At 46.1% G+C, this 15,137-nt stretch overlaps 1 protein-coding gene across 1 annotated transcript; it reads left to right on the top strand.

Annotated features, from left to right (window-relative positions):
- The first annotated feature begins 4,716 nt into the window (after positions 1-4,716).
- LOC120924772 (N-acetyltransferase 8-like) lies at positions 4,717-11,112 on the top strand. Its single transcript, XM_040335792.1, has 2 exons — positions 4,717-4,842; positions 10,361-11,112. Exon 2 carries the CDS (start codon positions 10,368-10,370, stop codon positions 11,037-11,039), a length of 672 nt encoding a protein of 223 aa, XP_040191726.1. The 5' UTR covers positions 4,717-4,842; positions 10,361-10,367; the 3' UTR covers positions 11,040-11,112.
- The last annotated feature ends 4,025 nt before the right edge of the window (positions 11,113-15,137 follow it).

Raw genomic sequence — 15,137 nt, 5'->3', positions numbered from 1 at the left:
CTACCGCAGGCCATAGTATGAGATTGAGAGTACAACTGAGTTGAATTATGAATTTTTATATTTTTTCCAGCCAGTCCCATAGGAGGTTCATGGCCACTGGTGCATTCTAGGAGAGTATAAATATTTGGGCTGGGCCATGTGCTCACTTTCTTGCCTCAGGCCCCTGGCCTAAGAAGGTGCTGCTAAAGTGAGCTCTGCATGTAGGCCCAGAAGCCTGTCTTGGACCCACTAATCCTGGTGGTGGTCCTTAGTCTGTCTAGCACAGTTTGGTAGAAGTCAAGCCAAATTTCGAAGGCCCGGGGGAGGACACTTGCTGGAGAGAATCTAATGCCGCGTACACACGGTCGGAATTTCCGATAAGAAAAGTTTGATGTGAGCTTTTGGTCGGAATTTCCGACAGCAAAAATTTGAGAGCTGGTTCTCAATTTTTACGACATGAAAAGGTCTTCTGTGTGTAATTGCGACGCACCAAAAAACAAGCATGCTCGGAAGAAGTGAACTTTATTTTTCTTGACTCGACGTAGTGTTGTACGTCACCGCGTTCTTGACGGTTGGAATTTTGTGTGACCGTGTGTAGGCAACACAGTTTTGAGCCAACATTCCGTCTGAAAAAAATCAACGGTTTTCTTGTCGGAATTTCCAATCCCCGTTCCCGACGTTACAGAGCGAGAACCGGGAGCTGTGTGTGTAAATCGCATCCCCCCCCACCAAATTGCATTGCCCCAGCACATCACATTGCCCCCGCCAAATAGCATCTCCCCCATCGCAGCACCCCCCGCCAAATTGCATTGCATCGCCCCAGCACATCACCCGCCACTAAATTGTGTCTCCCCCCGCCAAATTGCATTGCATCACCCCAGCACATCACCCCACCATCAAATTGCATCGCCCCCCGCCAAATTGCATTGCCCCAAATCACATGGCCCCCCCACCAAATTGCATTGCATCGCACCCCCAGCAAATCACATTGCCCCCACCAAATCACATTGCCCACATCGCATCTCCCACCCACCAAATTGCATTGCATCACCCCAGCACATGGATGCATTTGACGGGCACAGTGATTTTCTATACCCACTGTATGCTTCATTATACTTGGCACACACCTTCATTCTTACGTGACATTGCCTGGGACCTAGTCATTGGCGGAGGGTGAAGGAGCACACATGCTTTACATACTCTATTCGGAAGGGTCCAGTATTACTGGTGGGGGTTTTGTGGTTACAACAGTGGAAAAATAGAACCTATATGACAGAATTGCTAGTTAAACTTAGAGGGGGATCAGAGTGTTAACTGACTCTGATCCAATTGTTATGTTCAAATTTGGGTCTCTGTCTCAGCTTGGCTGTGCTGTGGGCTCATTCTATTGCTTCTGAGGTGCTGTTCCCATCCCAGGACGACAGGTGGCAGCAGTTTTGAGGTTTGGATGCCCTTTACCAGCAGCCAATCAGGAGTGATTTTTCTCGCTGGGCATGCTGGAGGAGGGTATTTATGGGACAGACGACCATTGGTCTGGGTTCTTCTTCGAGTGCGGCACCCACCTTTAGGGTGACTGCATCACGGCATCTGGCGAAATGGCCTTCCAGGCCGGGGTGCTCGTGCCACGCGGTGTTCCTGGTTCCGGGACCATGTTGGCCCGCAACAATTGTGCTGTGGCAGGGAGCCCGGTAGTCGATTGGGTTCCCAATTCTGAAGGTCCCAAGTGAGGAAGCTGTTCGGTGAGTCCATCTGAGGAGAGCCAATGAGAGGCTGGCGATCCAATAGGGCAGCCCTCAAAAAATCCACTCGCATTTTGCGAGTGGATTTTGAGGGCTGGCGAGAAAGGATGCCTGGGAGCCCTGGGGGGGGGAGCACCACCGATCAGAGAGGAGGAGAGCCCCCGGCTGGATGATCAGAGCAGGGAACATCACAGCTTTCATTTCAGTAGCTGTGTGTTCCCCTGCGGCGCGCCGTCACATAAGCCCCTCCTCTTTTTACGGGACTTTGATAGACAGATCACTGTCCAACCCTAGGACAGGTGACATGTATCAAAGTTCAAGAGGAGGGGCTTATGTGACAGCGCGCCACAGGGGAACACACAGCTATTTAAATGAAAGCTGTGATGTTCCCTGCTCTGATCATCCAGCGACAACTCTCTTCTCATCCACAGGTAGGCTGCATTATGGGGGACACGGGCTGCATTATGGGGGACACGGGCTGCATTATGGGGGACACGGGCTGCATTATGGGGGACACGGGCTGCATTATGGAGGACACGGGCTGCATTATAGGGGACACGGGCTGCATTATGGGGGACACGGGGTGCATTATGGGGGACACGGGCTGCATTATGGGGGACACGGGCTGCATTATGGGGGACACGGGCTGCATTATGGAGGACACGGGCTGCATTATGGGGGACACGGGCTGCATTATGGGGGACACGGGCTGCATTATGGGGGACACGGGCTGCATTATGTGGGACACGGGCTGCATTATAGAGGACACAGGGTGCATTATGGAGGACACAGGGTGCATTATGGAGGACACGGGCTGCATTATGGTGGACACGGGCAGGCGGCATTGGTGGGCACGGATAAAGTTGTTAATATTTTTATAACTTAGTTCTGCATAAAACAGAATTAAGTTATTCAAAACAAAAACATATAAATTATCTCATGAAATGACACAATTTTTGAGGGCGGGTTTAGGGACGGGATTAGAGGCGGGGCATGGTAGGGGTTAGGTGGGGCGACTGGTGGCGAGTAACCCTTGAGACCTGGCTAGTAGCTCAGTACTTGAAATTTTGAGCCCTGCAATAGGGTCTCGACAAACCACCGGGGATCAAGGTAACCGGACACTGAGAGGTTGGTCACCTGTCAGTCGGTAACCTGTAAGCAATTTGAAGGAGATCCAGGCTAATTCTATTGAGGAGAATCACCTCCGTTATCTAAATCCCAAGGAAGGTCTGTGGCAGAGACTTTTCCTCTAAGTTCCGAGTGATACTCTGGCTGCCATGTTAGTGAGAGAGGCCTGTCCGGGTACACTATACCCACTCAGGCCGGAGTGGCGCAAGAAGTGGGAGCAGGACTGTTTCCCTATCACTACGCCTGAATCTGCTGTTCTCCTACTTTTACCGCTACTCTTCACCACAAGTTTTACTGTTTTTACCCGGCCGGGTAATAAAGAGCACAGCAAAGACCACCTGTCGTGGACATTCCGTTACTGCTACATTCACCATACACCCCTAGACGGCGGAGGAGCCACGAGGTAACGTGCCACCCAAAACAAACCAGCAGCTCCTGTGGGGGTAGTGCTACAGTTCATACATTTAGAACATTCACAAGTTTACTTTAAATCCTTATAAAATAAACTGCAGCCACTCACTCATGATGGAATTTATATGGCAGTTTTTTTGGCGTCTAAACTAGGGTTGTCCCGATACCGAGGACTTCTACTCGCGCAAATGCTCCAGATGCCTGGTTGGAGGGTAGAGTCAGTGGCCGGAGAGGACGGGAGGAGTCATAGGCCGGAGAGGACGGGAGGAGTCATAGGCTGGAGAGGGTGGGACGGAAGCCAGGTTTCTGTATTTAAAAGTGTCCAGCCGGATTCTCGACACCCGCCCGCCCGCACTCTCGCAGCATCGCTCGCTGCCGCTTGTCACACTAGAGCCGGGGTTGGAAAGATTTTACTAGGCGGCTCCTTCCCTGCTCTGACGTGTCATAAAGGTCATGAGGAGGAGCCTGGGAGGAGGGGCAGCTCTCTCACAGGATTGAGCCGCACTGTATCTGAGGTCTGTGTTCAGAGGGGTGTGTTTTAAAGTGTGCTAAATGTACAGGAAGGGGGATGGGTGTCTGTGCTGGGAGAGGGAAGACATTCCTGCACCCATCTGCACCCTGTATCCACCTGCACCCACCACCCACCTGCACCCTGCATCCACCACCCACCTGCACCCAGCACCCTGCATCCACCACCCACCTGCACCCGTCACCCACCTGCACCCGTCACCCACCAGCACCCTGTACCCACCAGCACCCTGCATCCACCACCCACCTGCACCCTGTACCCACCAGCACCCTGCATCCACCTGCATCCACCACCCACCTGCACCCGCCACCCACCTGCACCCACCACCCAGTACCCACCTTCACCCTACACCCACTGCACCCTGAACCCACCTGCATCCACCACCTACCTGCATCCACCACTCGCCTGCACCATGCACTCTGCACACACCTGCACCCACCACCCGCCTGCACCCACTGCCGACCTGCACCTATCGGTGCAATCAGTGCCATCAGTGCCCACAAGTGCCACCTATCAGTGCAATCAGTGCCCACAAGTGCCACCTATCAGTGCCAGCCACCAGCTAGTGCCCAAAAGTGCCACCTATCAGTGCCAGCCACCTGTCAGTCCCCATCTGTCAAACTGTCACATGACATTTAAAAAAAAAAAAAGTATTGGTAATCGGTATCGGTGAGTACTTGAAAAAAAAGTATTGGTACTTGTACTCGGTCTTAAAAAAGTGGTATCAGGACAACCCTAGTCCAAACCTAGATGTACCTCAAGAAATGTATAAGGCCGTCTTAGAATAGAATGCCGATGTCTAGCTCTTGAATTGGATCAGATTTATTAGTTAATTATTGACTGAGAGCCCAAATCCTGGCAAACTTATCGGGATGGTAAATAATTCAGAGGGGTTGAACGATAACAGTACGCCGGAGGAAAAAAGGACAGACCAGGTCAAGTCCGTGGGACTGCCGTCCACCCCGTGTAGGACTACCGTCACTTTCCTGAAAGCCTCAATTTAAAAACTCAACTCACAAGAAGATACCAAAAGGACCGGATCAACCCGCTAAACAGGTTTGTCACTTGTATCCATAGAAATCATCTAAAATAAACATAAAACTCCGGGGAACTTATTAGCCAGCTTGAAATTTCTATTTATTTTATTTAAGCACTTCAGACCACGGACCATTTGGCTGGCCAAAGACCAGGACACTTTTTGCAATTCGGCACTTATTTTTTGCACTATAAACAAAAATAGAGCGACAATTTTGAAAAAAATATATATAATTTTTTTACTTTTTGAAATAATAAATATCCCCAAAAAATATATATAAAAAAAAGTTTTCCTCAGTTTAGCCCGATACGTATTCTATTTTTGGTAAAAAAAAAATCGACAATAAGCGTTAATCGTTTGGTTTGCGCAAAAGTTATAGCGTCTACAAAATAGGGGATACATTTATGGCATTTTTATTAATATTTTTTTTTTTTTTACTAGTAATGGCGGCGATCAGCGATTTTTTTATGGCGGACACATCGGACACCATTTTGTGACCATTGTCATTTTTACAGCGATCAGTGCTATAAAAAATGCACCGATCACTGTAAACATTACACTGGCAGTGAAGGGGTTAACTAGTAAGAGGCGCTGAAGGGGTTAAATGTGTCCTAGGGAGTGATTCTAACTGTAAAGCCCTGTACACACGATTGGCTCGTCTGATGAAAACGGACTGATGGACTGTTTTCATCCGAAGAACCGATCGTGTGTAGGCACCATCGGTTTTTTATCCATCGGTGAAAAAAAATAGAACATGTTTCAAATTTTAAATCGAAAAAAAAAAAAACGATCATCTGTGGGGAAATCCATCGGTCAAAAATCCACGCATGCTCAGAATCAAGTCGACGCATGCTAGGAAGCATTGAACATCATTTTTCTCAGCACGTCATAGTGTTTTACGTCACCGCGTTGGACACGATCAGATTTTTAACTGGTGGTGTGTAGGCAAGACTGATGAAAGTCAGCTTCATTGGATATCCGATGAAAAAATCCATCGGATTAGATTCCATCAGATATCCGATCGTGTGTACAGGGCTTTAGGGGGCGTGGCTATGAGTGACACGTCACTGATCGCTGTTCCCGATGAGAGGGAGCATTCGATCAGTGACATGTCACTAGGAAGAACAGGGAGATGTTGTTGTGTTTACACTGACATCTCCCCGTTCTTCAGCTCTGTGACCCGATCGAGGGACACCGGCGGACATTGAGTCCACAGTACCCGCGAGCACGGCCACGGAGCTTGCGACATGGTCGCAAGCGCTCTGCCGGTGGCGCACGTGCAACCACATGCCAGCAAATTAAAGGGGACGTACCTGTAAGCCCATTTGCCCAGCCGTGCCATTCTGTAGACGTAAAAGGACGTGCGGTGGTCCTTAAGCGTTAAAGGTAAGCTTCTACGGTAGCTTCCTAAAGATTTTATTGCTGGAACAGAGTAAAAACACGAAGGACTTATTCAGTATGATTTAGGCACTGGTACATTGAAACGAGTGAAAGTCCGAGAGTACTACCCCAACAATATAGTCAACATTTGGCCATTGGGACTACAGGGAGTTTCCCGGTGGGCTGATGGCTTAGTGGGCCGGCTTCAGTGACAGTGGACCGCCGCCCCCCTCCGCTCCTCTGTCTCTCCCTTTCTGCAGCGCTCACCTGGGGGGAACAAAGAAGCAGGGACAACGACAGAGGAGCATGGGGGAGGGGACAGACAGCTGACTCAACAGCTATGGCCTGGGAGTTTCTCACTTCTGTCTAATCTTGTCCCATAAGGGGGGGCACCAAACTGATTCTTTTCCCCGGGTGAAATAATGTCTACCTTCCCCATTGGTACTGCCTATAAGAGTACCAGTACCAGCCGTTCGACTCTAATAAAGTAGAACAGCTAGTGGCTAGTGAAGGGGGAGAGGGGGCTTGGGTGGCTGGGGGGGGGGGGTGCAGGAGTTGTCCAGCCGCCATGGGAGAGACCTGTCGAAGTGGGCCAGTCTGGATGAAGTCCAGAGCCAAATTGTTGTCCCAGTCCAGCCCTGGGCTGAGCTGACATTATTGGTGAACCTCAGCTTGGAATACATTGGGATTTCCAGTCACAATGATGTGTGCTTCAGTTTGAAGATAAGCTCCTGGCTTCCTAAAGCCACGTTATTCCCTAAGAGATCCACAAGGGCTTATTCAGTACAGTTTAGGCACCGATGCACCATATGACATGGAGGGCCATTGTATTCAATGGATTGGTTTAAACCTATGCCATAAAAGGTGCTATTCTTTGACAATTCATTCCAAATGCCCGCATCGAGCGGTCTGAATTTTTTGTCAAACGCAGTGGCAGTGGTAGGAGTTCCCACCGCAAAAACTTCACTCTAAATATTTTGGCTTCCGAAAAAGCAGTGTGTATGGCAGGGGTCTCCAAATTTTACTGTCCTTCAGGCATTAAGGGGGCCGGACTGTGGACAGTGGGAGTAGAAAATGTCCATGACCATGCCCCATCATTGGTTTTAATAGAAGGAATAGTGCCCCATCATTGGTTGTAATAGAAGTAATAGTGCCCCATTGTTGGTATCAATGGGATGAATAGTGCCCCATTGTTGGTATCAATGGGAGGAAGAGTGCCCCATTGTTGGTATCAATAGGAAAAATAGTGCCCTGTTGTTGGTATGAATGGAAAAAATAGTGCCCCTTTGATGGACATTGATGCCAGTCGGGAGAATCCCAAGGGCCAGATACAGGCACGCAAAAGGCCAAATCTGGCCCCTGGGCTGCAGTTTGGAAACCTCCGGTGTATGGCATTCAGGTACTTTGGCAGCACTCCCCTTTGCAATGCTTTAACTTCTACAGTTGAACCTCGGATTGAGAGTAACGCGGTTAACGAGCGTTTCGCAATACAAGCACTAAAAAGAAGGGGTAGGATTGTCTCCAGAAACACATAATGGTGTCTCACAATCCCAATTGACAATGAAAATAAAAGGAAAGAGAATATGAGAGACACATCTCTCCCATGGTAGGGGATTTTAATGAGAGATGCCAATGCTGTTTGAAGGTGAACACACTGAACACATATGTTTGAAAAAATATCAAAATGTATTGGCGGACATAAAAACAGATATCAAATGTTGATATAGACCACAGTAGTTACAGAATATTGCGAGATGCAGATGGCCAACAAGTTTCGCACAGTTGTGCTTCATCAGGACCTTGCACCCATCTTTAATGTTGTGTGGTCTGTATAGGACATAAAAAAATGTCATTAACCACTTAAGACCCGGACCAAAATACAGGTAAAGGACCTGGCCAGTTTTTGCGATTCGGCACTGCGGCGCTTTAACTGACAATTGCGCGGTCGTGCAACGTGGCTCCCAAACAAAATTGGCGTCCTTTTTTCCCCACAAATAGAGCTTTCTTTTGGGGGTATTTGATCACCTCTGTGGTTTTTATTTTTTGCGCTATAAACAAAAATAGAGCGACAATTTCGAAAAACATGCAATATTTTTTCCTTTTTGCTATAATAAATATCCCCCAAAAATATATAAAAAAAACTTTTTTTTTCCTCAGTTTAGGCCGATACCTATTTTTGGTAAAAAAATTGCAATAATCGTTTATCGATTGGTTTGCGCAAAATTTGTAGGCCCGGATTCACGTAGCACTTACGCCGACGTATCTCTGGATACGCCGCGTAAGTGCACATATGCGCCGTCGTATCTATGCGCCTGACTCTGAAGCAAGATATGCCTGAAACTAGGCTTCATCCGACCGACGTAAGTTTCCTACGCCGTCGTATCGTGGGCGCATATTTACGCTGGCCGCAAGGGGCGCTCCCATTGATTTACGATTCGAATATGCAAATGAGTGAGATACGCCGATTCACGAACGTACTTGCGCCCAGGGCATTAATATACGCGGTTTACGTAAGTCGTGCGTCTGGTGTAAAGTTAAGCCTCATAAAGCAGGTGTAAGTCAGCAGCATCAATGCAAATGGCTGCACCAGGGAACACAACCGTCGTTTTTTACGTCGTTTACGTAGTACGTGATTAGGGCTGGGCGTAGGTTACGTTCACGTCGTAGGCAGTGATTTGACGTATCTTAGGCGTTGGTTCTGACGTGATTCTGAGCATGCGCACTGGGATACGTCGTTATTCGTATCTTGATGACTCGCGGCCCATCATTTACATGGGGTCACGTCTCATTAGCATGGCTCACGCCCACTGCCACTTACGACGAGTTACGCCGAGGGAACCCAGCGTAGATTTGGGAGCAAGTGCTTTGTGAATACTGTGCTCGCCGCTACGCCGACATAACTATGCGCCGCTGTATGTGAATCCGGGCCATAGTGTTTACAAAATAGGGGACAGTTTTATTGCATTTTTATTAATAATATTTTTTTTTACTACTAATGGCGGCGATCAGCTATTTTTTTTGTGACCGCAACATTATGGGACATTTTTGGGACAATTGTAATTTTCACAGCAAAAAATGCTATATGAATGCATTGTTTACTGTGAAAATGACAATTGCGGTTTGGAAGTTAACCACTAGGGGGCGCTGAAGGGGTTAAGTGTGACCTCATATGTGTTTCTAACTGTAGGGGGGCGGGGCTGGACGTGTGATGTCATTGATCTTGCTTCCCTATATCAGGGAACACACGATCGATGACAGTGCCGCAGTGAAGAACGGGGAAGGTGTGTTTACACACAGCTCTCCCCGTTCTTCAGCTCCGGGGACTGATCGTGGAACTCCAGCGGCGATTGGATCTGCGTGTACTGCAGCCGCGGTCACGGAGCTTTGGACTGGGTCGCGGGCACGGCTGGGCACTTAAAGAGGACGTACAGGTACGTGCTTGTGCCCAGCCGTGCCATTCTGCCAACGTATATGTGCAAGAGGCGGTCCTTAAGTGGTTAATATACAATATATCCATCACAGTTATATTACATGGTAACAGCAAACTTTGGCAGAAAAGAAATACAAGCACTGTATTTCCTAAAATCCTAACTCGGTTTGTGAGTGTTGTCTCGCAACACGAGCAGGATTCAGGCCAAAGCGGTGTGCAGTACTGCGTTTGGCCTGAAGACAGGGAGGGCACCAGAGCCGAACGGCGCCGTTCAGAAAAGCACATAAATGCCCGAGGACAGTTCGGCTGACCTCGGCAAACCTCGAAAAGGCTCGGGAACGGAGTCTTTCTGAGGATTGCCGAGGTCAGCTGAACTGTCCTCGGGCCTTTACAGACATTTCCGAAGCTCTCCAGCGCCCCCCCCCCCATGCGGTATTGCATGCCATTGAAGTCAATGCGGAACAAATTATTTTTGTTTCCATTGACTTCAATGGGGAAATTCGCTTTGATATGAGAGTACTCTGGATTACGAGCATTCTCCTAGAACGGATTATGCTCGTAATCCGAGGTTCCACTTTAATGTAAAAAAATATATATACATATGTGGTCAAATCAACTAGGAGTACTAGGTTGTCCTTCCTACCTATTCCTGATATTCCCAACCAACACATTTTTAAACATGTTGAACATTAGCAATAGCATTGAATTACACATCTATTCTGTTTCAGGGACACAATGGCAACACTTGTTGTACGACAGTACAAGCATTCAGATTTTCCTGCAGTCAAAAAACTCTTCTTTGAAGGATGTCAAGAACACCCGTCCACTGCCTTCTACCAAGTTTTGAGGCTTCCTCACACCTGGCTCCTCATGATTCTTGGATTTCTGCTCCCTCTGGTCACCGTGGGCTCCATCCTTCTGGCCATCTTGGATGTGGTTGTTGTTTTGGTTGTGCTTTGGCTGTGCGGAAGAAAGTTCTTCTATGGCTATGCCGCACAGACTTTGGCAGGTGACATGAAAGACATCCCCAAATATTATCTCCAGCGGGAAGGGTACAACTTCTGGGTGGTGGAGTCCGATGGGGAGTTTGCGGGGATGGTGGCCGCTCTCCCCTCGTATCTACCCGGAGGAGAGAAAAACACAGAGCTCAGAAGAATGTGTGTGGACCAAAGCCACCGGGGCCAAGGGATTGCTAAAGTCTTGTGCAGGACAGTCATTGAATTTGCCCGTAAGAAAGGGTGCAAGGCAGTGATCCTGTCCACCACAACGGTACAAACCTCTGCCACACATTTGTACAGGTCGGTGGGGTTTAGGTGTACACACACCAGCTACATGACCGGGTTCACAGAAAGACTGGTTAGGCTGCAATGGATATATTTTAGATATGACGTCAACAATAGCAAATAAAAATGTTTCTCGAGTCTTCACTGCATCAGTTTATTAAAATTCTTAAAGCGGAGTTCCACCCTAAAAATAAATTTTCTATTAACAGCTTTCCTTTAACCACTTAAGACCCAGACCAATTGACGTATCTCGGCATAAAGCCTACATATACCGTCAGAATGTTTATACTGAACTATAAAATATTGTTGTATTTATGGAAATATGTAAATCTGTGCTTTGGGAGATGTACAATTTTCCTACAATACAGGATATCAAAATGATTTTATCCGTGCTATTTTGAGGAAAAGCAACACAACTGAATATTTAACATAATAAAAAAAAAAATATATATATATATATATATATATATATATATATATATATATATATATACAAAACTAAAGATATAGTGCAAAATTTAAATCAAGTACAATTCGTGATAATCAGAGATAAGCGATGGTTGAATGTTCAGATAATATTTACATTATATGACAAGGTATATTCATAGCTCTTATTTAAATCATCCTGGCATATTTAAAACCTGGCGGCTTGTACCTTGACATTGTATTATCTCTTCTCAATGACAAACAGATCTCTTGCTACTACTTATATATACGTGTACAGAACACATGTCATATTGTACACAAGCTTTGCAATGCAAACAAGTTTAATTTTAAATTTAGGAAAAATGTATTTTCACATACCTCATTCTAAAACCGATTTACCATTGTTGGCACTTAGGTTTTCAAAGACAAACGTAATGTGTATGTCTTTAATATTTGGAATACAATTATCTCATACTGCAGGTAGAAATAACCAACTCCCAAATTATATTTGCCAAGTATATTTAAATGGTTTCAATGTGAAAACCTCCAAATTGCCAAAAGGTAAGAGTTCTTTCTGTTTGAGAAGTGAGAGTCCTAATGAAGGATTCTCTTTGAACTATTGCTACATGTTTGCGGTCAATGTCTGCCTTCCAGCTTCCTTCAGAGATCAGCTCCCATCAGCCTCGCAATCCTATCAGTCTAGCCATCAGATCCACAGATCCTCTAGCCATCACAGCATCCCCTCCTGTCCTGTGTAATCACTTTTTATCTCCCCAAAGAAGTGGGTGTGTATTTCATTATCACGTGACTGGCAATGTCACATGATACTATGTTAGGTCAGCTGCCCTTAGCAACCAAGGATATGGCTATCTTGAACCATGCCGATATTAACCTGTGGGGGGCAGTGGTGTCTAAGGAATTATTCCTAATGATAGGGTCGACCAGAGTTGATCATGATTTATGACCCCCTGTGACTTGAATCTTGGTATAGCATCATAAATTGTTTTATATGTCAAACAATTGTCAGACATTCTGGCACTTCGATTACATCTGTATTATGATTGAGGTAAGGTTTATGGTCAGCACAGATGCTTTGGGAAGTTTCTTTGAACTAATGCCAGAATGTGATCAAAGCAGTCTAATACTTTTAAGCTATCATAGGATCTTATACTTGGGACCCTAGTTATCTATGTATTAAACTGGTTTATATATGAATTACTAATACACATATATTGTTAAGGCATTACAAAGAAACAATACTATTTCAGATATATTATTCCACCGGGATTGTGAATGAGCCCCTCTGGTCCCATCGTACAAAGACCACACTGTGTTTTGTGTCATGCTGTGCAGGGCCTTTCATCTCACATGAAACCAGAATTCCTCATCATTCTCTTATCTTATAAGTGCCAACCCCAAAAGAGATATGACCTGGGAGATGGCACAGATAGTCATCCAGTCTCTTGTAAGGACATAAGGACATAAGTCATTCTGGTAACAAAACCTCACTCACAGGCTTTGAACTGTGGTTCACCCTGAGACACAAAAATATGTTTTAGGGACTATTTAACCACTTAAGGACCACCTAACGCCAATATACGTTGGAAGAATGGCACGGCTGGGCACAGGCATGTACAGGTAAGTCGCCTTTAGGAGCCCAGCCGTGGGTCACCGGCGCGTGCAAGCGACCTGGTCCGAAGCTCCGTGACCACGGAACCCGATCGCCGCCAGTGTCCCGCGATCGGTCACAGGAGCTGAAGAACGGGGAGAGGTGTGAGTGTAAACACACCTTCCCCGTCCTTCACTCTGGCAATGTCAGTGATCGTCTGTTCCCTGATATAGGGAACAACGATCACTGACGTCACACGTCCAGCCCCGCCTCCCTATAGTTAGAAATACACATGAGGTCACACTTAACCCCTACAGCGCCACCTAGTGGTTAACCCCCTTCACTGCCATTGTCATTTTCACAGTAAACAATGCATTTTTATAGCACTTTTCGCTGTGAAAATTACAATGGTTCCAAAAATGTGTCAAAATTGTCCGATGTGTCCACCATTTAATGTTGCAGTCACGAAAAAAATCGCTGATCGCCGCCATTAGTAGTAAAAAAAAAGTTATTAATAAAAATGCCATAAAACTATCCCCTATTTTGTAAACGCTATAAATTTTGCACAAACCAATCGATAAACGATTATTGCAATTTTTTTTACCAAAAATATGTAGAATACATATCGGCCTAAACTGAGAAAAAATAATGTTTTCTTATATATTTTTGGGGGATATTTATTATAGCAAAAAGTAAAAATTATTGCATTTTTTTCTAAATTGTCGCTCTATTTTTGTTTATAGCGCAAAAAATAAAAAACCGCAGAGGTGATCAAATACCACCAAAAGAAAGCTCTATTTGTGGGGAAAAAAGGACGCCAATTTTGTTTGGGAGCCACGTCGCACTACCACGCAATTGTCAGTTAAAGCGACGCAGTGCCGAATCGCAAAAACGTGCCTGGTCCTTTACCTGCATAATGGTCCGGGTCTTAAGTGGATAATGCGATTAATTTTAGCTTGCAAAAAAAAAAAATATGCCCGGAACCCCGCTTTAACCTAGCTGATAAATGCAATGTGTAGTAAATAAATCTGAATAGTTAAAAAAGCAAAATGCAATTTTTTTTTCTTATTATCAACGAATATCTGGTCCAAAATGGTAAAAAAAATAAAAAAATTTTAATTTAACTGTACATTTCTTGCCATTACCATGACCCACCACCACCAACAACAACCCAAGATAAAATGTTCCCAATCTTAATGTGTATAGGGATACTGCCAGTGTTGCCAACCGTCAGTATTTTTACTGGCACCCAGTAAAAAAATGGGAACTTTTCTCCTGCCAGAAAATGCCAGTAAGAGGGAAAGGTTGGCAGTAAAAAAACATATTTTTTTCCTTGCCCTTTTCCTTGCCCCTTCACCTTTCCACTCTCCCTCTCAACTCTCTCCCGATGCCTCTCCCCCTCTTTTCCCTTCTCTTCCCTCCCCCCCCTACCTCTATCCCTTTTCCCTATCCCTTTCCACTCTCTCACGGAGATAGAAAGGGTAACAAAGGGGGAGGGGTATGCATATATATATATATATATATATATATATATATATATATATATATAGGCATACCCCTCCCCCTTTGTTACCCTCTCTATCCCTGTGAGAGAGTGGAAAGGGGGTGCGGAAAGGGAAAGGGAAAAGGGAGAGGGGAAAGGGAAGGGGAGATGGGGAGGAGAGAACAAATGGGAGATGGGGAGGGGAAGGGGGAAAGAAGAGGAGAGATAAGAGGGGAGAACAAAGGGGAGCGAGGGGAAGGGGGAGGGGGGAAGGGGAGGGGGGAAAGAGGGGAAGGGGGGAAAGAGGGGAGGGAGGAGAGGGGGATGGGGGGAAAGGGGGGAGATGAGAGGGGGGAGGGGGAGAGAGGAGAGGGGGATGGGGAAAGAGGGGAGAGAGGAGAGGGGGATGGGAAAAGAGGGGAGAGGGGGAGTGGAGAGGGGGAGAGAATAGGTACTTTATATATACTCTATTTGAAAGGGTCCAGTATTACTGGTTTGGGGTATTGTTGTTACAACAGTGGAATAATAGCGCCTATAAGAAAGCATTGTGCTTTCCTTCAAATATTTATTACATTTACTTTAAATCCTTATAAAATTACCTGCAAACACTCACCGTGATTGCATTTATATGGTAATGTTTAGTAGTTTTTCATGGCGTCTAAACCTAGATGTACCTCAAGGAATTTATAAGGCCGTCTTATAAT

This window comes from Rana temporaria, chromosome 1 (assembly GCF_905171775.1).
Source record: "Rana temporaria chromosome 1, aRanTem1.1, whole genome shotgun sequence".
NCBI classification, from domain to species: domain Eukaryota; kingdom Metazoa; phylum Chordata; class Amphibia; order Anura; family Ranidae; genus Rana; species Rana temporaria.
The sequence above is the reverse complement of the archived record's forward strand: the minus strand, read 5'-3'. Positions and strand labels throughout refer to the sequence as shown.